Source organism: Gavia stellata, chromosome 8 (assembly GCF_030936135.1).
Source record: "Gavia stellata isolate bGavSte3 chromosome 8, bGavSte3.hap2, whole genome shotgun sequence".
In the NCBI taxonomy this organism is placed as follows: Eukaryota; Metazoa; Chordata; class Aves; order Gaviiformes; family Gaviidae; genus Gavia; species Gavia stellata.
In genome coordinates this window covers 6,412,012-6,438,623 of record NC_082601.1, presented here as the reverse complement: position 1 = coordinate 6,438,623, position 26,612 = coordinate 6,412,012, and the positions used below count along the sequence as shown (strand labels likewise).

Sequence of the window (26,612 nt, the reverse complement as noted above, 5' to 3'; positions counted from 1 at the left end):
AAGAACTGATGTCTGCTATATGCAAAAGCCAATGTAAACTGAAAAAATTTTTTTATTTGATTAAAACATGAAGAATAATATAAAAGAAGTGCTGAAAATATAGATTCTGGACAGGGTGAAGTCTGATCTTGAATATGATTTATACAGTCCTTTAAATATTAATCAAGTTTATCACAGCATTTGTTTTTCTCTCCTTTTTCCCCCATTTTTTATCATTGTAAGAACTTCGATCTTAGGAAAAGTCATTCTCAATTACATTTGTAGTTCATCTAGCTCAGTATCTTCAAAAGAAATCTTTAGAGAAAGATGGAAAAAAATTAAAATTTATGTATAGTATAATCTGCCCTCAGTTAAAGTCTAAATGAAAACCCTTGTAGACATTGCTTCAAAACCACAGCTTTCAGAAACAAAGCATTTTAATGCCTTTCAAAACTGTTTATTTGGTTAGAAACAGGTAGTCTGGGTAGTCTTATTACCTATATAATCATCCAATCCCTCTTTGACTTTTACTGAAGCTTTGTCTCAAGAATCTTGACTGGCAGTAAGTTATATAGTCTAACTACACTTTGAAAGGGCAGTTAACTCATTTTATCAGTTGGAATTGCTTTCAATTTTATTGAGTATCCCTTTCAACTGTGTTACAAAGAAAGAAACTTTTGATCTCGCAGCTAAACTATAAAGACTGTCTTGTTTCCATCCTTCCTTTGCTAGTCAACCCCAACATTTAATGTGTAAGTTTTTGTTGGTTTTTTTTTGTTTTGGTTTTTTTTTTTTTTGTTTTTTGTATTTTTTTAACTAATAACTCAGATCAACATTTTCTGCAAACATTCTACAAAATAATTTAGAAGATGGAATCTTATATCATGGTCTAGATGAGGATTTAAACACTGTCTTACCTAATAGCAATTTTAAGATTTGTAATGCTTTTGGAAGATATAAATGCCATATAATATTATAAAATAAATTACGAGACCTATGAATTTATCTGCTGAACCTCTTTCACTTCCACTGCTGATCACTGCCTTGACAAAGTAAAGAAACAGGCAAGAAAAAGTGTTTTAATTAAGGTTCAACTTCAGTAACTCATCTGATATAGCCCTAGACAGACCCAATGGACGCATGTAGATACTTTTACCTATCTCCGTAGTAATTATGATAGATATTTAAAAAACGTAACTATTACTAAGAAAGCAGTTCTTACTACTTACATACTACCATAATAGCAGTTATGTTTTTCATCTTGGTTGTGGTTTTTTTCAACCTCTTTGGGATGTCAGCAGCCATCTTTCTCCCCCACCTCCAAACAAACCAAGACTTTTATTGCATTCATGCAACAAGTTTAAATCATTACATGAAATAAAGTCCTTTACATTTAATGAAGGTAAAATGAGGATCAGTGAAAGATTTATCTCCTTACTGCTCCAGACACTAAGAATTCCAACTCCTCTTTGTATTTTCTCTGATTCTAATTAATCTAGGAAACTGAAATGTTTATGATATAAATATCTTAACCAAGCACTGAAAAACTTTTAACCTGCTACAATTTGATCCCGTCTTCTTTGTCAGTCACTGAGGTTTCTTCCCTACCGTGAGGAAGTAAAAAAATGCACTAGGCTCTTGCCAGCCAGCAGTGAAGGAAAAATTCCTTGCCAGATTCAGAGAAGGCAGCGGCAGTTAATTCCAAGTCCTTAGCAACTCCTGTACTTTACCATACTCTTTCTCCTGGGTAAAGGGATGGGAGAATGCTAGCTGAGCAAGTGACGAACCTGACCCACAAGACCAAGTGCATAGTAGACGGCAATGGAACGTTGGAAAAATTTCCAGCTCCAAGAGGTCTCTTGAATGATCAAAATCAATAAAACCTGACAGTACGGGAGGGTGAAATAAGGTGATTATATAAGCCTGGTGGTAATATTCCATATGCAGGAAGCAGAAACATTTGGCTCTTGTGGAAAATACCTTTTTGTAAAGTAGTAAAGTCTTAATTAAACCTTTGAACCATTAACAATCAGATACCTGTCCACACAATCTCAATTGATCACTGGATTCTGTTACTAGACTAAAGGACTGCTACTCTTAAACAGTGTTATGGTTTAAATTGAAATCTTTATCACTGCAAATCATCTGTAAAATTCATTGTAGCTCAATTATACAGCTCAACAAAGTGGTTTTTGAGTAAGAGCTGTAAATGTGATACAGGTTTGCTGTACACTACTATTGCATCTTGAGTCTAGATCTAGAAATTTCACTGACTTATAATGCACTATGTAAAGACTCAGTTAACATCTAACAACAACATGTACGTGTGAGCCAAAGGTAAACTATCAAGTGTGCGAAAGTGCAGATTAAAACTGTAGCAATTCACGTATTTGTTTGGAGCATGTTGGTAGCTACTGTATGATTATACTGATTATGTGCATAATTAACGTATGCATCTGGTTTAATTTAATAGCAACATTTTAGGAAATTAAGCAAAAGGCAAAGCTATGTATCCAAAGTAAACATGGCAAAAGAAATTTTAGGATTAAAATCTTAGACACTATAACCAAGCAATTAGCTTGGTATGGTATAAAACTATTTACAGGCTCCTCACAAAGCTACGCAGCTGAGCTGCCACACCTAAGAATCTGATTCTAAAAGACTGGGGGTCCAGCCCTAAGGATGCCTTAACCCAATTTAAAATCACATCAATACTTAAAGGTCTAATTCTACCCTTTCCCTCCTCACAGTCTTCCATTCTCACGAGTTCTCTTTTAGCTGGCTCTAGTGATCTTGCAGCGTCAGGTTGAATGAGCTCTGCTCAATGATCCCACCAAAACTAGGTCTAAAACCAAAAAATCCTGATACCCAGACAAGCAAGTTAGTTGAGTCATCATTCAGTTACACAGCTGTTATTGCTGATGAAAGGCTTATGGTTTGAGGAAGAATTAGACTGTCCTTAGCAGAAGCACACTTCTTCAACTGATCATTAAACAACAGTATTCTTTCCTGTTATGAAAATACTGTTGTCTCAGATGTACCAGGAAAGCCTAATATCATTCTACCAAGAAAAATATCAGTGTCATGACCTAAAAAGCAAAGGAGTAGGTCTGCAAAATAACCAGTACAGGTATGTCAGTGAAGGACTACATCTGTTCATATCCCACACCAACACAGCTCTGCATATACAGACCAGCATTTTAAAAGCGACTCTGTATCAGTAGACGAGAAGCCACTTGTCAGGCTGTTCAGTAGCAACAGATTGCCACAGTAGAGTCTGAAGCAGGTAAACTGTCTAAGCTTCTAGCAGGATGGTAAATCTTGCTAAATCATATACAAAACAAATATAGTTTTTCTTGAATGTTATAGTGCCTCTCTACTGTTACGATCAAAAAATTTGATTTAGAGAAAGCAGGTGGGTCAAAGCTATGAAACTGAAGCAGCAGAACAGGCATACTTGGCAGATAGATATGGAGGTGGAGAACTTGACCTAAGAGTTGGGATTTCTGCCCCACAGAGGTAAAGGTCCAATAAACCACTGGAATTTGGAAGAGGTCTCTAACTATGACAGAAGAGCTACAATACAGTGACATTAACAAAGACATAAGGAACCGCACGCTTCTCCCCCTGCATTCCAAATCCAGCCAGCTACACTTGTTGAGTAGAGAAGCACAAAGTCATGTTCCACATTATGAATGTGGGTCATCCCTGGGGAAACAGCCCAAAGCTTTCCAGTTAATTCACTCCTGCTAAGGCACAGCATTAGCAAAGTGACAAAGATTTTCTCCAAATTATTAGAAAAGCTGAAAGAGTGCAGAATGTGTATATATATCACATCCTTCCAAATTACCAGCACATACTTCCATGTTCATAAACATCAATTCTGCACCGGGACAGCATGATCTAAAGAAGTGACAATGGATGACCATATATTCTGAACCACTTCTGAACTCTGAAGAAATAGTTTTCTCACATTTTCTTTATCATGTGCTGAGACATACTGGTTCAGAGGAAGCATGGGAAGATGGGAGAAGAGGAGAACTTAGAACAGTGTAATACAGAATATTCTCCAACAAGTCTGCCAACTTAAAGTAATACATTCCCGAATTACTAAACCACCAATTCTACATGATTAAATACAACAGCTGGTTAATAAGTTACAATTATTTTATATGTCTAAGGACACAAAATGAAAACATTTGTGCTCAACAGAAACAAATTGGAAATAGGCAATGTTCAGTAGAACACAACTACCCAAACTGGATTTTAAGGAAACTATAAGCATTAATGCTTTTTAACCCCCCAAAAACCTTATAAGACATAACATGATAAAAGCCTGGTATATGCTGAATTGCCAGGTCAATTTTTACAGTATATAGAAGTAATAAAATTAATGGCTTGGGCGAACTGTCTTTGCTTACGATAGCCAACTGCATCACAAGATAGAAAAGCATTGTGTCAGCCGGTATTACTTACTCACACATCTGTTATCATCTATCAGTATTCTATCCCCTCGACACGAACAGTTCACTCGTCCGTCAGGAGTCAGAAGGCATAAATCATGACAACCTCCATTCATTTGTGCACAAGGAGATAACTCACCTGAAAAAACAAATGATAAAAGATGGACTCTATTTTATTAAATTTGCTTCAATGGCCAATGTCTTTGAGAGAGCAAAGATCACCATATCTCAGATTCATGGGCAATTGATTCAAGTTTTTATCAGTCAGATGAAAATGTCAGCATGTCTCAGATGCTAGCATACTAAAGATAAACAAATGGAGTTATCTTGAATATAATAATTTAAAAACCCCACAACATACATATTTTACAGGAAATGATTTAACCGCTATGAAATGAGCACAATGTCCATAGTAGAAAACGGTCATTCAATAACATTTAGTTACATGGGGAAGAAGTTATATCCCATCTTTTGTTAACAGTTCCTACAACAAAAAGAATTTATGAAATACCATGAAAGGTTTTAACCTGGTAAAAACTAAGTAAAATTCTTGAAATGAATGATACTGGATATTAACAAAAGTGTCTCTCGCTTTGTAACTTACAACTGTTAGTATCATTGGCAACAGCAATAATGCCCATTGGCTGATGCGGGATATCAGAACGAAGAACTTTTGTATCTCCTCCTGTATATTTACTGGAACGCAGAATAGCTCTCCTCACTCCATCTGACCAGAAAATATAATCGTCATATACAGCCAGGCTGAGAAAGGTACCTGGTCCAGATTTGACAATTACCTAGAATACGTAAGTACAGAAGAGAAGCATGAAAAGGAATGTTGTCTCTGAATAAGAAGCTTTAAAAGTGCAAACCGTGAATCACATCACTTTCTAGTTTTAGACAAAACACCTAATTCTTCTACACTTACAGGACCTGGAAAAATGAGATAAGAGCACTTAAAATGTGTTAAAAGGATGCTACAAGGGTTAACTTTATTTCTTGATAGGTCCAAACTTCAGAAATGGAGGAATCTGTTCCTTAAGTAAAAAAACCACAGTTTATCTAAATGTGCTTGTAAAAATACCTACTCAGCACACTACCTGCTTAATAGCCTGAACAGAATAGAGAAAAAGAGGGACTGTAGCATGGCTGAAAGTCTAAAATTCTGAGTCTCTATGAATCAAAGCCAGAAGCATGTTTCAGAACTGAAAAGCGTCCACCACTATGATCACATTAGAAACTTGAACCCAAGACAATAAATATATTGTGTTTTCCAACTAAAAAAAATCTCCTCAGTCACAATACTAATTATCAGTTTAAAACCTAGAAAGAAAATATGAATTGCAGTTCACTATATGGTAGGGTTTGAATGAAAATTGCAGAAATACAATGAATTTAATCTCAGTCTAAATCACAGCTCCTGTAAAATATTTTCATATTATGTTCTTTCTTTCTGTGTATCAGAATTAAAAATTTAACATATACAGTTTCTGTTCTGAAGAATATAATACATTTTAAATCAGTTCTCTAGTTGAAAATTTAATTTTGGCTGAATAGCAGAATTATGATAAGGTGGTCATTATTTCTACATTAGAATTTTTGAGAGATAATGGAAATGAATAATATACTGAACATATTTATTGCATTGTATTCTTCCATGTTTCTCCGGGAAAATTAGTAACTTATGCATATATATAAAGTGGGAACAGTTCTTCCGATCCGGGCTGGCAAAAAACCCCTGTATTTATGTATCTAGCTGCTACTTATCATAGGGAAATTGGGATAAAACCAGAAAAATATCATCTTTCTTCTAACACCCAACAGAAATCACTCTTTTTTATAATCATAGAGCGGTTTATGCTGGAAGGGACCTTAAAGATCATCTAGTTCCAAACCCCCCGCCATGGGCAGGGACACCTTCCACTAGACCAGGTTGCTCAAAGCCCCGTCCAACCTGGCCTTGAACACTGCCAGGGCTGGGGCATCCACAACTTCTCTGGGCAACCTGTTCCAGTGCCTCACCACCCTCATGGTGAAGAATTTCTTCCTAACATCTAATCTAAATCTACCCTCTTTCAGCTTAAAGCCATTACCCCTTGTCTTATCACTACATGCCCTTGTAAAAAATGTCCCTCTCCAGCTTTCTCATAGGGCCCCTTCAGGTACTGGAAGGCTGCTAGAAGGTCTCCCTGAAGCCTTCTCTTCCCCAGGCTGAACAACCCCAAGTCTCTCAGCCTGTCCTCATAGGAGAGGTTCTCCACCCCTCTGATCATCTTCGTGGCCCTCCTCTGGACTCGCTCCAACAGGTCCATGTCCTTCTTATGCTGGGGGCTCCAGAGCTGGACGCGGTACTCCAGAGCTGGATGCGGTACTCCAGGTGGAGTCTCACGAGAGTGGAGTAGAGGGGAGAATCACCTCCCTCGACCTGCTGGTCACGCTTCTTTTGATGTGGCTCAGGATACGGTTGGCTTTCTGGGCTGCAAGTGCGCACTGCCGGCTCATGTTGACCTTCTCCTCAACCAACACCCCCAAGTCCTTCTTCTTAGGGCTGCTCTCAATCCATTCTCCACCCAGCCTGTATTTGTGCTTGGGATTGCCCTGACATATGCGCAGGACCTTGCACTTGGCCTTGTTGAACCTCATAAGGTTCACACAGGCCCACCTCTTGAGCCTGTCAAGGTCCCTCTGGATGGCATCCCTTCCCTCCAGCGTGTCGACTGCATTACACAGCTTGGTGTCATCGGCAAATATGCTAAGGCTGCCCTCAGTCCCATTGTTCATGTCGCTGACAAAGATGTTAAACAGTGCCGATTCCAATACCGAACCTGAGGAACACCACTTGTCACTGGTCTCCACTTGGACATCGAACCACTGACCACAACTCTGAGCGTAACCATCCATCCAATCATCAGTCCTCAACCTATATCTCTACTTAGGTCACCACAGTTTTCCATCTGCTTTCTGTCCTTTATCCTCTTTCCCAAAGGACCTTTTGATAACAATGTGAGTTCATGGAAATCAACTTGAAATATTGAGGATAATTATCTGCATATAAACAGCACATCTAATGAATTTGAGCTATTCATGCTGACTGCACACATGCACATAGGCTGCACTGTGCATGCAGAGCCAGCTGGTACACTGTTTAGCCAGCCTACTTGCAAGCGGATGTTGTATACCTTTTTTTTTCCTAAAATGCTGGAATGAGGGTGAAGTAGTAATGGTCAATCCCCTTTTTAATTAAAAAAAAAAAAAGTCTTTCTCATCATACAAAGAATTCGCCTAATATATAGGACATGCAAATTTTATTTCGTGGAATAAAAAAACCCATTTTTTCCCCACTACAGCTATGCCTTGGAGATTAAGAAGGTATTGAATATTGCAGAGTTAGGGTACCAAGTAATGCTTCAGTGGCACTTTGTTCACACCTCTGCCAGTTCCCTGCTCAGGGCCAGGCAGTGAACAGCCTCCAAAACAGCAGCTTGCAAAATGCCTTTGGGAATGTCCTTGGACTGACTCAGTGCGAAACTACTCCCAAGAACTGTCTGGAAAGAGCATTAGCTAGCACAGGCAAAGTTGAGACATGTGAACATTTCAACAATTTGATAACATAAATAATTGTATTCCAGTGCACAGGAGCATTCCTGGCCATGTTTAAATTCACTTATACAGATATAGTGTCAAAATTACTTATTAATCAGATAATTCTAGCAAATTCTGCACCACTATGCACATTATATATTTCTGCATGTTTTTAAGAAGGTTTGACCAGCAAATCCTTTTTTCCAGCAAAGACTTTTTCCAGTGATAGATGTCCCAGGAGGACAACTTTTTTCTAACCAACCTATTTTCAAAATTAAAAGTATTAAAATATAGATGGGGATGTATTAATGGCAAAAAGACCTCTTCTGCAATTGTGCACATTACTGTAAGACACTTTTCAAAATACACTCTTAAAAGCCTATGCTATTCATATTCAGACATATTTCAGAAAAAAAAAAAATCAATCTTGTATGTTTCTGAAAGATCTGTACAAAATCTGGCCATGCGGATTTTGCAACCCCATATTTGTTCTCCATGATAATGTGAAACTGTCCCAATTTGAAGGATTTTATTGTCACAACCAATGCCAAGGAAGGCACTACTCTGCTCAGCATTCTGTCTTCCGCAGCACTGTCATAATTTTTCTCAAATTGTAACAAAGGAATGTAAATTCATTACAGAACTTATCATCATTCTCCAACCTTGGGAGATTTGAGATCCAAATATAAGGCCACAAAAGCTAACATCCAGGAACATTTGTTCATTAATGCTCATAGCATTTTATTCACCAGGGTCTCCTCTTATTATGTCACAGCACTCCCCAAGGACACTGGTTTTATTTTAGCATTGAAAAGAAAGAATTCCTATTTCTGCCAGCTTTTGGGCAACTTTACAGCTCTTTTAACATTGTAGTTTATAGAATAATGCTGAAAATGATTGACAATTTTTTATTTTATTTTATTTTTAAATCTTTATAGCAGTCCTGGATGATCAGAAGTAACTGAAAATGAAAGTCTTCCTTAAAAGTCTGTTCATCCTTTGTTACCTGCCAAATCATGTTTAAGTCCTGAGGATTCACTGTCAACCAAATTTGCTGTGTATCAAACCTGTTGTAAGTCATCTACATTTCCAAATCTTGTATTCTGTACAGCTTGCACGTTCATTTTCCCAGCAGTGTCTGCAGCTCTAGACAGAGATACCCACAGACTCACCAGCAGGATCATGTAAAGAAAATTCAGTTTCTTACACTGTAACCCTACTGAAATTCTCCTTGGGTGGCCCCATCTGGCTGGCCCAGGAGGGGCAGGAAGCACAAAAGACTCTGCTCACTACTTGCTGCTTCCTTTTTTCTTGCTGATTACTTGTCTCTAATAAAAATAATGATGGAAGCCAATACAAGCACTTTGCAGATTTATTCCTCTGAGTCATTGATAGTAATCTGACAAGCTTTGGATCAAGACATAAGACGACTGCCACAACCTTTCAGGGAGTGCGCGTACCCAAATACATAACACAGAGAAAAAAGTCAGTGCAGAATCAGTGATCATCATTCAACCATAAGAAAAATCAAGTTTTCAAATTGTAAAAACTCCAAGATAATCAACTTACAGCAAGTTTTATATAAACTGGTGGCTGGGTAGCAACAAATGACCCAAAGCATTGCTCCCACTTATGAGAATACAGGCAAAAACCCCTTTACACATCCAGTCTGGAAGCACAATATCAACAGAAGCATAATGCCCAGTTAATCTGCAATCGTAAAAACTGCAGTATATGTTGCCTGTTGTTCAATTAAGGTTGCATAAACTGTGCTGGAATCAGAGAGCCATTGTGTATGCCATGTCAGAGGACAAAAAGGACACAGTTCCACAAGAAATTGAGCATCTATGTTACACAGAGTACTATACATGGAATAACTTTTTAACACGTGCAGACAATATACAGGTAAAGAGAACTAGAAGGTACAGCCTCAACCATCAAATTTGGTCAAGCATGATATAGATCACAATGTCAAAGAAATTTAATTCACAAAGGCCACATTCAGGAAGTCCCACAAACTACTGCAGTACTGTATGAATGCTTAAGACCTTTTCTACAAAGGACAGAAACTGCCAAAAAGCACCCTATGCCACAGAAAAAAAAAATCATGGTCATCAGCAATGTTTTGGGCCACAGAAGAGGGAAATGTGGTACTGAATGAATGTGCACACACTGAAAAAAAGCAATGCATTGCCATTCATACAAAGATCTGAAATGAACACTTTTTTTTACAGTAACAATTTTTTAAAGAGGGTTTTTTAACAGTATAAAACAAAATCAATTACATAAAGACCCTGTCTTGACATATTTTATCATAAGTCTAAATCGATACCAAAAATTGCAACAGTATATGTACAATTTTAAAACATCAAAGAAACCTGAACAAGACATCCCTACCACCCCTTCTCCTGAACCAGTGAAGTCAGACACATCCAATAGTACATCACGTGTTTTAATACTGAATGATACTGACATTCAGTCACAGCATGTACTTCGAGCTCTGAATAACAGATGAAAAGTTGTCTCTGCTTCCTATAAAGAGATAAGGAGACTGGAGGCTGGGGGAGGAATGTCACAAGTAGCAGGGCAATTTAATTTTAACTATGATCCTTTCTTTTTTAAGTTCTAATTTTTAAGTTCTTCAGACAGCTTCCGTTTTAACAAATAGCTGCTCTAAATTTGAGCTATGTGTAGCAGTTTCTCCAGAAAAACATGATTGAAAAAGGGGAGGAGCCAGTCAGGTAGACAAGAATTTGTGCTAGAATACTATAATTTGAATGATTTATATAAAACTCTTATTAGATTGTCAGTAAGAATTAGATTCATAACAACTCTTACCATGACAATGCTTAACTTTTATAGAAAGACAGTTGGTTTTTTTAAAGATGAGTGCATAAAGTTAATGCATCAGCTTAAAATGAGAGTTGCTTTTAAGTATTTTAACTCTAATGAATGGCTTATTGATAATACTTCTCTTTCAAGATGCTTAATAAATGGGCAGAGCCATCTAATAAAGCTTTTAGCAGTTTTTTAAGGGCTCTTTAACTCTTCTAAAGATACCCAAATCTACTTAGAGGTCTATAAACAGAATGACAAAGCTAGTATAGGAACCTACACTTAAAAAGATTAAAATTAATGAGAATTTAAAGTCAATTGCATAATAAAATCATTACAGAAGTATAAAGCAATATCAGTAATCTAAAAATAATAAACATTTTAGATGAATATCAGAAAACTCAGTCTGACAGAACTGACTTTTACAGAATACCACATTAATCTAAAATTAGCTAATGTATTTAATTCTTTAGAATGGAAGACATAAAATAGTATGCCATATTATATTATTCAGTTATGAATACTTTTTTAAAAGAGTATAAACAAGTAACCTATAAAAAAAAAAGAAAAAAGAGACTGTGATACAGGGAAACCAGTTGCACAGCCAGGGGAAAAAAAATAAAATAATTTAAGTCATAACTTTCATCTATTTGATTTAGCCATCTAAAAAAGATACACTTAAGTCAGACTTCTTGTTCTGCTTGTAATTGATGTGGTTGCTTTAATAAAAAGCAATAATGCTGTCTCTTGCTGGATAAACAAATTTATCAAGCTTGATCTAGAGTACCCAAATTCTGCCCTTCCAACACCGTGGTGATATCAGGACAAAAAAATCTTATGTCAACCAGAAAAAAAACAAGGGGGGGGGGGGGGGGGGGAGACATTAAAGGCAGAAGAAGAAAGAAATTTGGTGCTGAAGAGAACATTTGTGAGTTTACCAATTCCTCATTCTTGTTGCCACAGAAGAAATTAAAATAATTAAAATAAAAGTCTACTTTTAAGCTGGGTTTTGTGGAAGAACAGTGCCTATCACTGCTATACCCTACTAAAAATAATCATGCTCTTTGTTGTTGATGTTGAATGTCACAATTATGCTGAATAAAGATTGTATTTTCATCACTGTCATATCTTTAATACATGGATTTTCTTTTCATTTATGGTATCTTTCAAAAATACCTTCATAATAACTTGAATTGCAATCACATAGCAAAGGATACAAAGGACATACTAGAATATCACATTTACCAAGAACAGTAAGGACCTGTTTCCATAGAATTGTTCAAGTGAGATGTAACAAAATCAGAAGTGCTTCCTCTTCAAGAATTAATTTTTGTTTCTCCGTGCTAGAAATGAACATGTTTAAGACACTGAAAACCAATCCACAATGTTAAATTTGCAGTGTTCCAGCTGCTACTTAGAGTTGCAGTTCAGTTGAATGATATATTAAGAAACTGTTTATAGAAGGCCTGTACTTTTCAGTGCCATTCAAATGGAAAGTATAAATCTCTGTAGATTATTACTATATTAACCAGGTTCTTTGCAACTACATGCATACGAATTACACGATACTTACTTTAATCATCATAAATGACAAAGACAAACTTCATTTAATGTTACATTTATGTCCATCTCCTCGAATTTCATGGGATCCTGAGGTATTATAATTAATCTTATTCTCCATAGCCTTAGAGATTATTTTTATCTTTTCATTAATTCCTTCTTTCAGTTAATTTCTAGCAGGCTACCAACAATGGACATCAAGATATTTCAGCAACCAGTTCCAAACTAACAGTGTTGGATCTGTGTCAACCAGCTACCTAGCTCACATAGATTAGAGGATTTTATTGCCACTGGTTAGGGAATCACTTTCATTAGGTTCGATCTTAGCATTAATTTACAGAACTACGTAAAGAAAGTAACTCATCAATGTCAATGGAGTGCACTCCCTAGAAAAACAGCTAATTAAGCAGGGGGGATATTTCACTTTTTATATTGGTTATGGACTTTTTCAGACATATGTTAATGGGAAACATGGACACTTGGGAAGTTGAGAAACAAAGATTCTTTTTGATCAGATTTGCAAGAGAAAAGAATCAAGAACAGAACATTCCCACTAGAACTAATATATTTATACTGCTGAACAAAGAAAATTAAAAAATCCACCACAACTTCACTGCTAGTACCATTAATTTCCAAGATTATCCACACTACTCTAGCTGCTTTTCAAATACAGAAATAATAAATTGATTAAAAAGCTTGGAACCTAACAATAAACCGTCATAATAGAGGGAATAGGAGAGGCAAAACATGATGAACTTAAATGTCTAGGTGGTAAACTGTGCATGTTGTGCTAACAATATAGATTTTTACTAGCATTTCTTGTTTCTCTACTATTATTGCTCCTAGTGCTGTTTAACAAAATCACAAGAAACTGACGAAATAATTTCTCTATGGAGAGTAGGCCCAATTTTATTTTATTTCTAGACAACCATCTAAGCTTATTAAAATACCTGCCTTCCAGTTGACATTATTTTCCTTCAAGTTAGTTTTCACATCTGATTATTTATTAGTATACAGAGAATACAGCAATGTGTTTCTTCAACTCAGAATGACGTTCAGGACATGCATCTTTTTGTAACTGCTCATGTCCAGATCTTAGCAAAAATCTTTTCTAAGACTTTTTAGCACATTCTGATTTTAATGGGGTTAGACATTCTATATTTCTAATTATTAGTATTTTGCACGATTTATCTCTGATCTGGCTACCTTGGCTGATCTCACTTCTATCCTGCCTTAGTGATTTATTCAGCCACTTCTCAAGGTAACGATGTCATCATGAATACCTTCCAAGAATTGACCAAAATTACTCTGCTGTCCTCAATCTTACTTGTACTACAAGTAAATACAATGACATGTCTGAAAAGTAATTTCAGAAGTCAATCATAAATTCAAGGTTTTCATAAATGCACAGCCAAACCTTTAACTTCCATTTCTGCATTTAGTAGTTTGAAGAACAGATCTGATACAAAATGTTACTGAAGATAGCAGTTGAATACCAACTTCAGAACTTCTTTAATTGCTTAAATACAGAATGCCAACAAAATAGAAACATATATTCTAGAAATTGAAAGTTATAATTACCAAAAGGTTGCAATTACACGAAGGTTATAATTACTGGAGACACCTCTAAAGCCATACTGATTTTAACAATCGCACCTGTAGGCCCACAAAACCATAACTGAGACCAAAACATTCCAACCTGGATGTTAGAAAATAACCAGAATTCTGTTTACAGGAATTTAACTATATTTCTAGGTTCTTGATACATAAAATGTTACAGAATACTCAACACTGAAGAAGTAAAGGAAAAAACCAAAACAGCTCACAATTTATTGGAAAAATAAGTCCAAACTATAAAATCAGCTTTATTTGCTGTTGGCTTAGTCTCTGAGTCCATGAACAAAATGTTATAATTAAAGCACTAAGCAGCTAAAAACAGCTGTGGCCACAATATTATATCCCACTAAGGGCAGGAGCAAAAACAGAAGAAAAAGGGGAAGGGATTGTGAAACAACAATTGCCAATTTTGTTTTCTAAACAGGAAGATCTGACAGAGCAGAAGAAGAAATGTCTAAAAAAACCCTGCATATCTTCTAAGTAATAAAAAGGAACAAAAGCAACAACAAAATTTTTCCAAACTTGAAAGAACACTCCAGCAACCCAATACGAGTATTAAAATATCAGCTTAACACAAAATCAATAAACTCTTACAATCCACTTAAGAGTCAATTCAATACTGATAAATTATTTTCTAGCCATTCATTGTACTAGATTATTGTGGTGAGTGGAATGAAGAAAGAAGCTGCCACCCTGGAAGAAAATTCATTACATAAGCATTTCATGTTCTACTATACAATTTCTACCTTTGTTAACCTAACAGAAACTAGAAAGCAATGAAGCAGAGATAATGAGGAAAAGGGTAATCTTTTTAAACTGTTTTTGAGGGGTGGTTGACGGCAGGACCTTGACGGAACACCCTAAAGAATCTCAGATCACCAGAATGTCAGAATGATTATTACTTGTATTAGCCTAATGTTACAGAAACACAGATCTTGGCAAGCTGGACAGCACATGAATGAAGAAAAACAACTTTCCTGGAAATATTTCACCAGATCAATAATACAATTTCATGGTTGGATTCTGGCGTTCTTGTAAGAATGCACCTACACAGTGATGAGCAACTCTGCTGAAGCACTGCTAGTGAGGCCAGTACTGTTTAAGTGCAGATTTGAATGAAGCAGCCTCGTAGGTGTTTTTTCCGGTATGACAATCCTCATCTAACTAACGCAGGAAAAGTACCTTCAGAACCCAGGAAACACACACAACTCTGTTTCAAAGCTCACAGGATGTGAGAACTCAGATCAGTATTTTTGACAAATTGATTCTCCCAAAACAGGTATCGGTGTAGGACAACCAATACTACTATAGCTTTGTATAGGTAACACATTAGAGCTCCCAAAAAGCCTTCAGAAGAGCATGCTGGACTGAACTTACTGCTTTCAGGAGCTTTTTTGTTTACTGTAATGGGCAAGAGTTAAAATGACAGAAAGTGAAACCAAGAGGCAATATACTAAGAAAGTTAGAAGTTTCAACATTCAATGCCTGAGAAAATTGAATGAGAAGTTTGCTGATGCGAACTGAAAGCCAGAGGTCTGATAAAAAGGTGGGATTTTAGCAATGGTTTCTGCAACTAAGTTGCATCATCTCCCATTTCATGCTTGTGATACATATTTTGTTATACACTGTGCATAGATGAAGTTAAACCGTTTCCACATAACCTACTAATTACCTTGTACTTAACTGCCAGCATATTCAAAACCTTAAGTAAAACTGGATCAGGAAAGTAAAACTAAACATGATAGCAAAGTGGAAAAGAAACAGTAGTACAAGACAGACATATGTCAGAAAGTGGAAATGCAGCCAAAATGAATAGGAAAAAAACCATTAATTCTAACTGAAAAAAGTGTAAGAAAATAATTTAAAGAATCCCTGTTGAACTAGAAGAGGAACAAAAGAATATCCAGTCTAGAAAGAGTTATTTTCAGAGAAAACAGTTGAAGAAAGCATAGAAGATAAAGGAAATTACTTTAAAAATTATTGACTACTGATGATGTAAATGGGATATTTTTCTTTTTTCCCTAATAAATGTAACAAAAATAGTAGTGACAGACAAATAATTAGTAGATAGAGATGGCAATGTACTTAAGCAAAGCAAATCACTGGAATAAAATGGCAAGTGTGTAACTATTTATGTACATCCTTAAGCTCCAGGAACTTAAGAATGTGTCTGAATTTGCAATAAACCTGGAGGCAAACACAATGAAGTATTAGCACACATTCCTACTTGTGAAAGAAATAAAAGTTGCATGTGTCGTTTAAATAGGCATTTTTAATTGACCAGTGAATCTTACTTCAAGACAGGAGTTTGTCATTTGCAATTATAATAATGTCAATTAATACATCATATGATGGAATAATACCCTAAAAATTCTCTAATATACTGTCAGTCTTCAAAAATGACAACAAAACAGAAGATAAAGGGGACAGGAAGTCAAGAAGAGGATGATGTAATGTATTAGAACTTTCAAATTGTGATCAAATTCCTACAAAGGAAATACTTGAGAAAGCTGACAAGTATGAGATAAACAGGTAATTTCCTCTCCCTCTCTCTCCTCTTCCTGTATACCAAAATACAGGTATATTTCCTATACCTGTATTTTAATGTGGCAACAAGTCCCTCATGATTCCATTTGAAAAGTACTTTAATGTGGTAGACAGCAAACTGAGGTACTTTCCAGATACATAATTATTCAAATTTGTCAGGAATAAGAACAGAAAAGACTGGACATATTTTAGGAGAATTGATGAATGAAGCAGGATTTAAGAAAAACATCAAATGGTAGAAATTAAGCAGAGATCATTTGAACTAGTTATATCCTTTTGTATTTTAAGTAGGAACTCCAAGATCATTGCATACAACCCAGTTAAAACTTTTGATTGCTTATATTTAGTAATGTAAGAGATAGAATAATAAAAAATTCTGAAAATACTATGGAACTGTTATATGGTTCAATATAGATCATGTACATCTGGAACACCACGTGCTGTTCTGTCACATTATTCGACAAAAGATGCAGCAGTAACTGAAGGACCTTCACAGAATCACTAAGGTTGGAAAAGACCTGTAAGATCATCATGTCCAACCATCAACCCAACCCCACCATGCCCACTAAACCATGTCCCACAATGCCACGTCCACACGTTCCTTGAACACCTCCAGGGATGGTGACTCCACCACCTCCCTGGGCAGTCTGTCCCAGTGTTTCACCACTCTCTCAGTAAAGAACTTTTTCCTAATATCCAGTCTAAACCTCCCCTGGTGCAACTTGAAGCCATTTCCTCCTGTCCTGTCGGTTGTCACTTAGGAGAAGAGACCAACACCCACCTCTCTGCAACCCCCTTTCAGGTAATTGTAGAGAGCGATGAGGTCTCCCCTCAGCCTCCTCTTCTCCAGACTGAACAACCCCAGCTCCCTCAGCCACTCCTCATCAGACTTGTGCTCCAGACCCCTCACCAGCTCCGTCGCCCTTCTCTGGACAGGCTCCAGCACCTCAATGTCCTTCTTGTAGTGAGGGGCCCAAAACTGAACACAGCATTTGAGGTGCGGCCTCACCAGCGCTAAGTACAGGGGCACGATCCCCTCCCTATTCCTGCTGGCCACACTGTTTCCGATACAGGCCAGGATGCTGTTGGCCTTCTTGGCCACCTGGGCACACTGCTGGCTCATCTTCAGCCGGCTGTTAATCAACAACCCCATTCAGATCTAAATGATATGAATCCTCCCTGAAAGTATGACCCAAATTTAAATAAAAAGAAAGTGCAGATTTTGTCTAACGTTTAGAATCAAGATATAATTAAAGGATAAAATCCAAGGACTAATATGAAAGAAGGAAAGATAGTAATTCCATTTTTAACTCCCAAATGACAAAAAAAAAACCACCCCAAACCCAAAGAAAATCACCAAACTGCCTTCTCTATGTTATTCTCGGATACACAGGTGGATTCACTGAGCAAAAATACCAGAAAGTCAATCCATTTTCACAGCAAACATCAGAGATTGTATACTTTAGAATCCATATATCTTTGGTTTGTCCAGTTTCTGATAACGTTACTGCATCTGAAAACATTAGTGAGCTGTAGTTAATTTACACAAATGAAAACAAAAGGAGAAAGGAAATGATGCAAAACTGTATGCCTAGTCATGCTGATTTTACTTCAGTTCTGCTGTTACAAACTTGGCTCTCTTATTTTGGTCTGATAAGGAATTTTGACTAAACAAAGTATGTGGAACTGCTCCTGGATAAGATTGCAGGAACACATGTAATTCTCATTTAAGATGCAAAAACACTTCAAAGCCTTTATACAGTATATGAAGGATTTTTTTACATTAATAGATATGAAAGTGAGCTGATGTACCAAACATTATCTTGTAGCGCTGGGAACTGAAAATACAAGCCAGAACACACCCTTCATTTGTTTTATCATGCACTTCGGGAGGTACAAAATCCCCAAAAGGAAGACTTCATGAAGTATGAGAAATGTAGAGCTAAACATGCAACAAAATCATGAACACCGATCAACTGCCTTCAGCATATTCCAAGCAAAAGGTCTACTTGAGCTGAAACTAATAGAGCACTCAAGGACCAAAATGTATTATGATAAAAGAGTAATATGGGGTGTGGTTGAATATATCTGAAAATGGAGAGTTAAAAAAAGAAAAAAAGAGTTGTAGAGTAACACTCAAGCATTACAAAAAAAATTCTAGTGCATTCAGAAAAGTTTGGCACTGGAAGGAAAACTGTAATCATCCTATGTAAAGCAGAACATTTCTTCACCTCTTCTACTGAAGTTCTAAATTTTTTTTTTAAGCTGATATAGATCATTTAGGACAGCGACGCTTCAGGCTCAATACCAATGCAAACAGATTTTGTGGTAAAGGTCTGCATCTCCAGAAGGTCATCCAGTAACTGGAACGTGTTGAGTAAACAGCACATTACTTGTAGTTCAGAAGTGTTTTCAGTTTTAAATCTAATATACAACTATTATTAGGAGAAACTTAGGCAACTAATGATCATTCTGTAACATTTTCATTTTAAAGATGCTAACAAATGCAAACAAACAGATTTACAATTAATATGTTTGGGATTTTTGTTTTACTTACATATCTTTGTGATCCATCATATTCACACCTCTCAATTTTTCCCAAGCTGCCATCTGAAAAGTAAAGTTTCTCCGCCCTATGATCAATGGTAAGTCCATTTGGTGTCAGAATATCTGTACTAATGATAACCTGTGCATTTTTGCCTGAGAGGGTAGATCTCATGATGCTTGGGAGCTGCTCATTCCAGTTAGTCCAAAACATTAAGCTGCATTAAAATCAAAATAACAAACAAAACCATAAGATACATTTTATAATTTAATTCTCTATAAAATGAGCAACAGAAAAAAAACATACGCCTTCATGGAGAATTATGAATGGCATCTATAAGTGATTGTGATAATCAGCGGTGAATAAGAAAATGTGATAGCCAACATCCTATAAATTACAGCAGTTTCCTAGTTCATTGTCTTGTATATGAGTACAGACTTTTTTTCTCTTCACAGGTCTGTTCAATTCTGATCATGCCTCTGTACTAATATACTATTACAGATAGATATAAGCTGTTTAACAATACAAACTTAATTCTGCTAATGTATATATTAGTAATTTCTAACATTAATATTCTCCACAGGAGGCACAACCAGCCCCTTGCTATTGTTAAACAATGGGGGACAAGATGAGCTGTGGATGTAATTTACACACTGATCAGAATCTGCCCATTCTCTCACTGCAATCTTCATCAGTATTTAGTCTGTTTATTTATGATACCTAGATAAATCGTATTTTATAATACAGCATAAACTCTTAATTTGCATAAACTGCACAGGAAGTCACACATGGAAATACCTTCCTTGACTACCCATGAAACATTGTGCGTTCAGCTATCACAAATTAAAAATAGAACATAATAAGGCAGACATGTAGCCTCGCCTTCCCAAAGGGGAGACAATTACAAGAAGCAGAAAAAGCAGGTTGCCTTTCTTCCAGAATTAACAGAGAAGATTAAAGTAACTCAAATTTTAAGACACTTATTAGCAAAAGGCTGAAGTAAAATTATAAAGCTGTCTATTACCTTACTAGGGAACATAGTTTTCTTGAGAGTGGCAGGAGGGGAACTAAATTAGACTTCTTTCCAGGATGTCGTCCACAAGCACCGTAAATGTACATATCTTGTTATACAATTTTATACAACATTGATCTTTGTGATAAACACAGGGGCTTATCAATTTGCCACACAAGAAACTCAGATTTCTTTTCATAGATGCTTAAATTAATTTTGTTTCCTATTAAGCAATAAGAGTAACATATCTGACAAAAGAAATCAGTAAAATGATCGCTCTTGATAATTTGCATTTAGCTCATTTTTCTTGAAACCAGCTTGAATTTTTTAATAGTCCATAAAAATTTAATGATTATTTGATCTGAATCATCAAAACATATAAAATGTTGTATCTTAATTCTGCAATTGCTTTAAAAAAAAATACTAACATTTGTCTCCTAAACGAAGACATCTACTTAACCTTCATAGAGTTCAGCAGTATTAGTTGACTGTGAAATAAAGAAGTGCTGCTGTGTCCTTGAATTTAGGCAAAAATTAAAATCTGGTAAGAAAGATATAATACATACTTTTGACACTCGTCTAGAGCTAACACATGTGGATGATCATCTTCAGACATTGTTATTACTGCTTCCCGGTTGAAAGCTCCTCGACGTCTCTGGTCAACAGTGTGTCTCGTGATTGAGGATGTGGTTGAACTGGTCCAATAGAGAGTGTCCCAAGCTCTATGGTAAGCAAGTCCCTCCACTGACCCAACATCTGGAAGACATGGTTACAGGCAGAGCAAATAAAACTCCTTCTAACAAGATGTTTGTTTTTCTTTTTCCTCAAAGTTGATCCTGCAGAATCACAGAGTAATTCAGCCTATTGACTCTGTCAATTCTTTTAACGTTTCACCTGTTTATGTTTTTATTGGAATCAAAGACTTATTGTTTTTTCTTAAATGTAAATTGAAAAAACCATAGAGAGCAAGATCACTATTAATATCCCTGTACTATATTTGTCAACTCTAACACTCATTAAATGAATATTTTCACCACAGTATCCCCGGATAATACATTAGAAATAATAAACATTTATTCAAGACAGGAACAATTTAGTCACAACTTCAAACATCATGTAAGCCAAGTCTTGGGCATATTTTCACTAATTACTTGTATTATTTAACATTATCTTTCGATGTATTTTCTAACACAGATACAAATTACATTAATAGGGATCAAAGTGTCCTGTTGTTATTAACTGTATAGGCTTTATTTTAAACACCTGAAAAATACTGAAAAAAGGCTGACTCTGAAGGTCTCGGCATCAATACATTTTTTTTTAATAAGACACAATACCACACTCATTCTACGTAAAAAATTGTGAGCTAGAAACAAAAGCAAATATTAATAAGCAGCTAAAGCATATATTTAACATCCAGAAAAGATAAATTGTATCTGATTCCAATACGTAAAAGTGACAGACTGTGAGGAATAGGAGTAATTATTTCTTACCATTGTTTTTGAATTACTACAGAAATGTACGTTGATTACTTCACTTACTATTTTGTTAGAAACAAATAATTTTAGACCAGGATGTTCATGCAGCTTATTAATGAGCTACAGAAGGCAAAAATCTAGAAATATAATAAGGATTACATTACACTGGTTATTACAATTTACATTCAGCTTGCTGGAAGATGTAATTTTTACCATGAAATTCATATACACAGAACATAAAGTCCCCAAATAAGTTGGATCACACTGAAAGTGCTAACACTAAAATCAAAACTATGAGGCAAATAATTATTTATCAGTTTTTTGTATTTCTCTTTCTAAAGCATTTAGAGATCTTCTGACTACATTTTCATGACATATCTGTAGAGAAGTCTCAATGGCTTGTCTTAAAGAAGAAAGAATAGAAAAAATAAATTAGGTGACACTCCTTAAATGGACGTAAATTTATGTAAAATGGGGTTTCCTATTTATGAAGGAGAAATTATGGGAAAAGATATATTCATCTCACAAGTAACTCAAAAAAGTGACCGAGTTTAACTTTAAAAATGGCATTGAAGGCAACTTGAAATTACAAAAAATTCTTCTGACCATTGCAAAGATGATCCTTTAGATAAGGTTTCTGGTTTTCAAAAAGATGAATGGGTTACAAGTATTTCTTTAAATGCAATATTCAGTTGCCTTATTAATTTATTTCGAATTTTAAGCTTCAAAATCATATTGAGACATAGCAAAGGTTTCACCAACTGAAATCAAAGGTAAGCAGTTCTTTCAAACATCACGACAGAGATGTGCAATCACTTACTGAAGTATTTTAAAAACAGTTAGAAGATGCCTGAATTCAGGCTTATTGTCAGTTATGGTTTCTGAAGTTTTGGGGTATGTCTGTCTATACTTTGAACTGAGAAAGTCAGTTGCTTCATTTTTGGGTCTTGCACCCCTGAGCATCCACACCACATGCATGTTACTTTATACCAGGGCAACCTTATGGAACGAAACAACTCATTCCTTCCGAGATGTAACCCAGGTATTCTTCTGGCAAAAATAATCTTTCTGAAAAGATGCTCTTTTGGGAGAATAAACAAGACCACATCACGTTTTGCTCCTTTTGCGTACAGAGACCTCCCAACCACTAAAATCTCTATACCTGAAACACACCTTAACTTTCTCACACCATGCTTCAGGCCATGCAAAAAATATCCTTGATCATAACATTAAAATATCACTCTTAGCACTGACATACAGCCAGCACACAATTTTAAGCAGCATGAGCCGGAAGAAATCCTGAAAATAATGATAGTATCTCAGAGCCAGAGAAACACAACATAGGATTCAAAGGAAACCTTGACTGCCCAAATCATCCTAAAGGCACCAGGCCAAGCACTGCATACATGAACCATTCTGCTCCCTGGTCTGGGCCCAGGGATCGCTCCCAGGGACAGAAATCTGTACAGTTTAGATACAGGCTCTGATATACTTCTTGGTCACGTCTTGCAAATCTTCCACTAACTGTGAAATTAAAAGAAAACTTAGTTAAGTGTGATGAATATTAAAATAAAGAGCCAGGAATACATTTCTAACTTAATCTACTGATTTCCATTAAAATTATATGCTGAATCCCAATTTACCACTGTGCTTACAATTCTCTAAACTAAACCCAAAGCTCTTGGATATAATTTGGACAATGCTTTTAGATATATGGTTTAACTCTTAGGTTTCCCTGGGTGGAGTCAGGAGTTGGTCTCTATGATCCTCGTGGGTCCCTTCCAGCTCGGGATATTCTATGATTCTACTAAAAAATGACAAAAGATGTAGTGACATTTTCTGACCAATTCTGCACTTTATTTGTAATGAACAAACCATCAGAGCATTTATTGCACTTTTTACCTTTCATATCTGTGAATGTTGAGTGTTTCCTCATCTTTATTATGGAAGTTTTTAGAAAAATGAAATCAAGCCTTTGTCTTGTGGTTAAAGACATAGTCCTTAGCAGGTAACTATTTAACTAAAATTTGCTGCAAATCAAGCTCTTTGTTTGAAAGATGACTACCAGGAAGAAAAAAAAAAAAATTCCCTTCTGTAACCTTCTGAATTTCTATCAACTTTAGCTTTGTTTCTTGTCTGAATCTGTCAAGAAATTTGAAAGCAAACTGTTTATAGAACATAGCCTAAAACTCTTCTGTAGCAGACAAATGATGATGATGTTGTTCCTGCCACAGCTAGATGTGGTGAACTGGAACACAACTAGAATGACGAAAGTGCTATTCAAATACAAAAAGTGTAGGTTTACTTGTAATTTCTATTCTTAAGAGAGGAACTCCATTTTTCTACAGGAAATCAGAAAGTATAGCTTCACATTCTTAAACTGGACCAACACATCACACTGCAACTCCATACCAAGGTCTATAAATGGTGACAAAAGAAGGTTCAATTCAACATTACTGTTTATAAAACGGTAATTTCTAAATCTTAAGAAAACAGAGTCATGGGAAGTTATGCCATATATGGAGACAAGCAGACATTTAGCATACAGATGAAAAATGCATCTCCCTCTTCTTTTAATAAAATACCTAAAATATACAGTTTTTAAAAACTTTGCCATATATGCATATTTTCTGAATGTAGCAGAACTAAAACAAAGCAATCAATAAAACATTTTATTTAAAAGAGAACAGCAGCAACAATTTTAAAAGAAAATAAAGAAGCTAAGATAAAAAACCTCAAAAAATCTCTATCTTAATGGGAATTTCAAAGATTAAGACTGTGACTGTAAAGAAAAAAATAATAATCTGAAAATAACCCAGCAACAGAATCAAGCTGTGAAAGCTGCCGGAAATCAAATACGTGATATCCAATTCAGGAAATGTTTTATCAGAGATAAAACTTCAGGAACTGCTTGATATAGATGCTTTTTAAATAAGAAGATATGCTTTTTAAATAAGAAGAGAGAGCTCCTTATTAGATGATCAGATCTTTGAGCAAAGTAAATCTGAAACTATCAAAAGGTTCGGGTGATAAGCCTGTGGATGATAATGGTTTCATAAAGACCACAAACACAAAAACTCAGAGTAAAAAAAATGCTTTTCTTAAAAAAAAAGTTAAAAAAAAATCAGAGGAATTCAATTGCCTTGAGGTAAGACAAGAAAAAAAAAACTAAATACAAACCTGTCTGCTGCAAACACATGCCAAGTGCATTTGCTTAGCTCCACCAAAAGTATAAAATCAGAAGGATTTATACCAAGCAGTCCCTTTTATTTGCCAATAAACTTCTTGTTTTATCATGTTCCTTACTTATGGAATTGAGAACTCCACCAATACAGAATAGGATCATTTAACACTTTTAGAAATCTGTAAGGTGGTTTTAAAGTCAATGCATAAGACCTAGAGAGTAGGCGCTAAAGTGATCCAAGATTTAGATAAATTCTTACAACAGAAAATACAACTACCTTTGCTCTTATTAGCATGTAGCATGAGCTGGATGAAATACCATCAGTACACTACTCAGGCAAATCTTCAGTACAGTAAGTCATCAGTGCTAACACAACTATTTTTTTGTTAATTTATATTGTTTCTAGGTTAAAATAAACTTTTTGTTTTAGAGGTTAGTCAAGAATCCCAAAATTCATAAAATTCTTTTTTCAGTGATAAAGCAGGTGCCAACTGAGGACAGAAATGGACCTGGAAATGGTCCTCTAGCTGCTTTCAGGTGGTTCCTTAAAACTAAAAGCTTCTAGTAACTTCCTATTGCCTAAGACAGGACATGGGAGAAGATTCCAAAGCAACTGCATTCTAGTGTTATAATATTACCAGTTTGCAATGATATTATTTTATATTTACTTATTTCACACTTCCTTAAGAAATATTCTAGAGAAGATTTTTTTTTTTAAAAGTTAATTTATCATTAGATATTCAGGTACATTAAAATAGATCAGAAATATGTACTCATCCTAGCTGGTGCTACAATTGGGGGATTGAGTCCCAAAATCTACTGACAGGATCAAAATTAGCAATTTGTTTACTCTCAGCTTCATATTTTCACAGCATCATATAATATTCTGAATTAGTAAAGCATAAAGAAACTGAAAATGGAAAGAAACACATTTGTTTCACTGACATATTGAATTAAAACACTGATGGCACTAGATGCCTACAGCACTGATTAAATTTATTCTAGCCATGAAGCAACAGTTTATGATTTTCACATGAATAGCATACTTAAATGAAAGGAACATTAATACAATATGATATTAATATACAAATACTCACATTATTCACCTGCCACTGACATTCTGAATTAAATCAGTAATGGGGTGTATAACTGATTAAATATCTACACAAGAGAATGCAACAGCTTATGATTTACAAAGGCAATGGTAGAGTGATCACATCATTACGTTGCCAAATGCTATCTATCACTTTTACTGAACTTAACGAAGATGGATTGCATCCCACAGATGAGATGCAGCCTATAAATATTGTCATGCTGATCTTCATCTGACTTTCCCAGGGAACAGACAAGCAACAAATCAATAACTGAAGAACTCAGATTAGAGCTCCCTCATTATTGCAAACGCGAAATAAAAATACTAAAGGATATAAAGTTTAAATTAGCCAATAATTGTTGCCACGGACTTCTGGTAATATATACACTATTCCTCAGTTTCCTATATTTTTCCCCCCTATACTACTTTTAAAATTCTCTAGAAAGTTTACAGTCAAAACTTTTCCAGTTGAACAGTTCCAGTTCAACTACATTTTTCCTTTAATTTCATATTCTCCCCAGTTCCTTTTCACAGGAGATGGTACTGCTTTCTGTCAGTCTCTGGGTAGTTATGGTGCTAGGTAACAGGTGGCCACCATTTGATCTCAGGTGAAAAGAATGCCTCACAAGCAATAAAGCACCTGAAGAAAAGGGTTTATCATTCACCTATCTAACTGACTGCATGATTAGAACTTTAAATAATTCTCTACTCTTCTAC

The 26,612-nt window shown here is 35.6% G+C and overlaps 1 protein-coding gene across 1 annotated transcript in view; it reads right to left on the bottom strand.

Annotated features, from left to right (window-relative positions):
* LRP1B (LDL receptor related protein 1B) overlaps nt 1-26,612 on the bottom strand; it is a 587,356-nt gene that overhangs the window by 144,066 nt on the left and 416,678 nt on the right. The window contains exons 41-44 of the mRNA XM_059820081.1: nt 20,707-20,896; nt 19,141-19,345; nt 5,047-5,239; nt 4,456-4,581 (exon numbers count right to left, since the gene is read on the bottom strand). Coding sequence (XP_059676064.1) covers nt 4,456-4,581; nt 5,047-5,239; nt 19,141-19,345; nt 20,707-20,896 — 714 coding nt within the window. The remainder of the gene's footprint in view (nt 1-4,455; nt 4,582-5,046; nt 5,240-19,140; nt 19,346-20,706; nt 20,897-26,612) is intronic.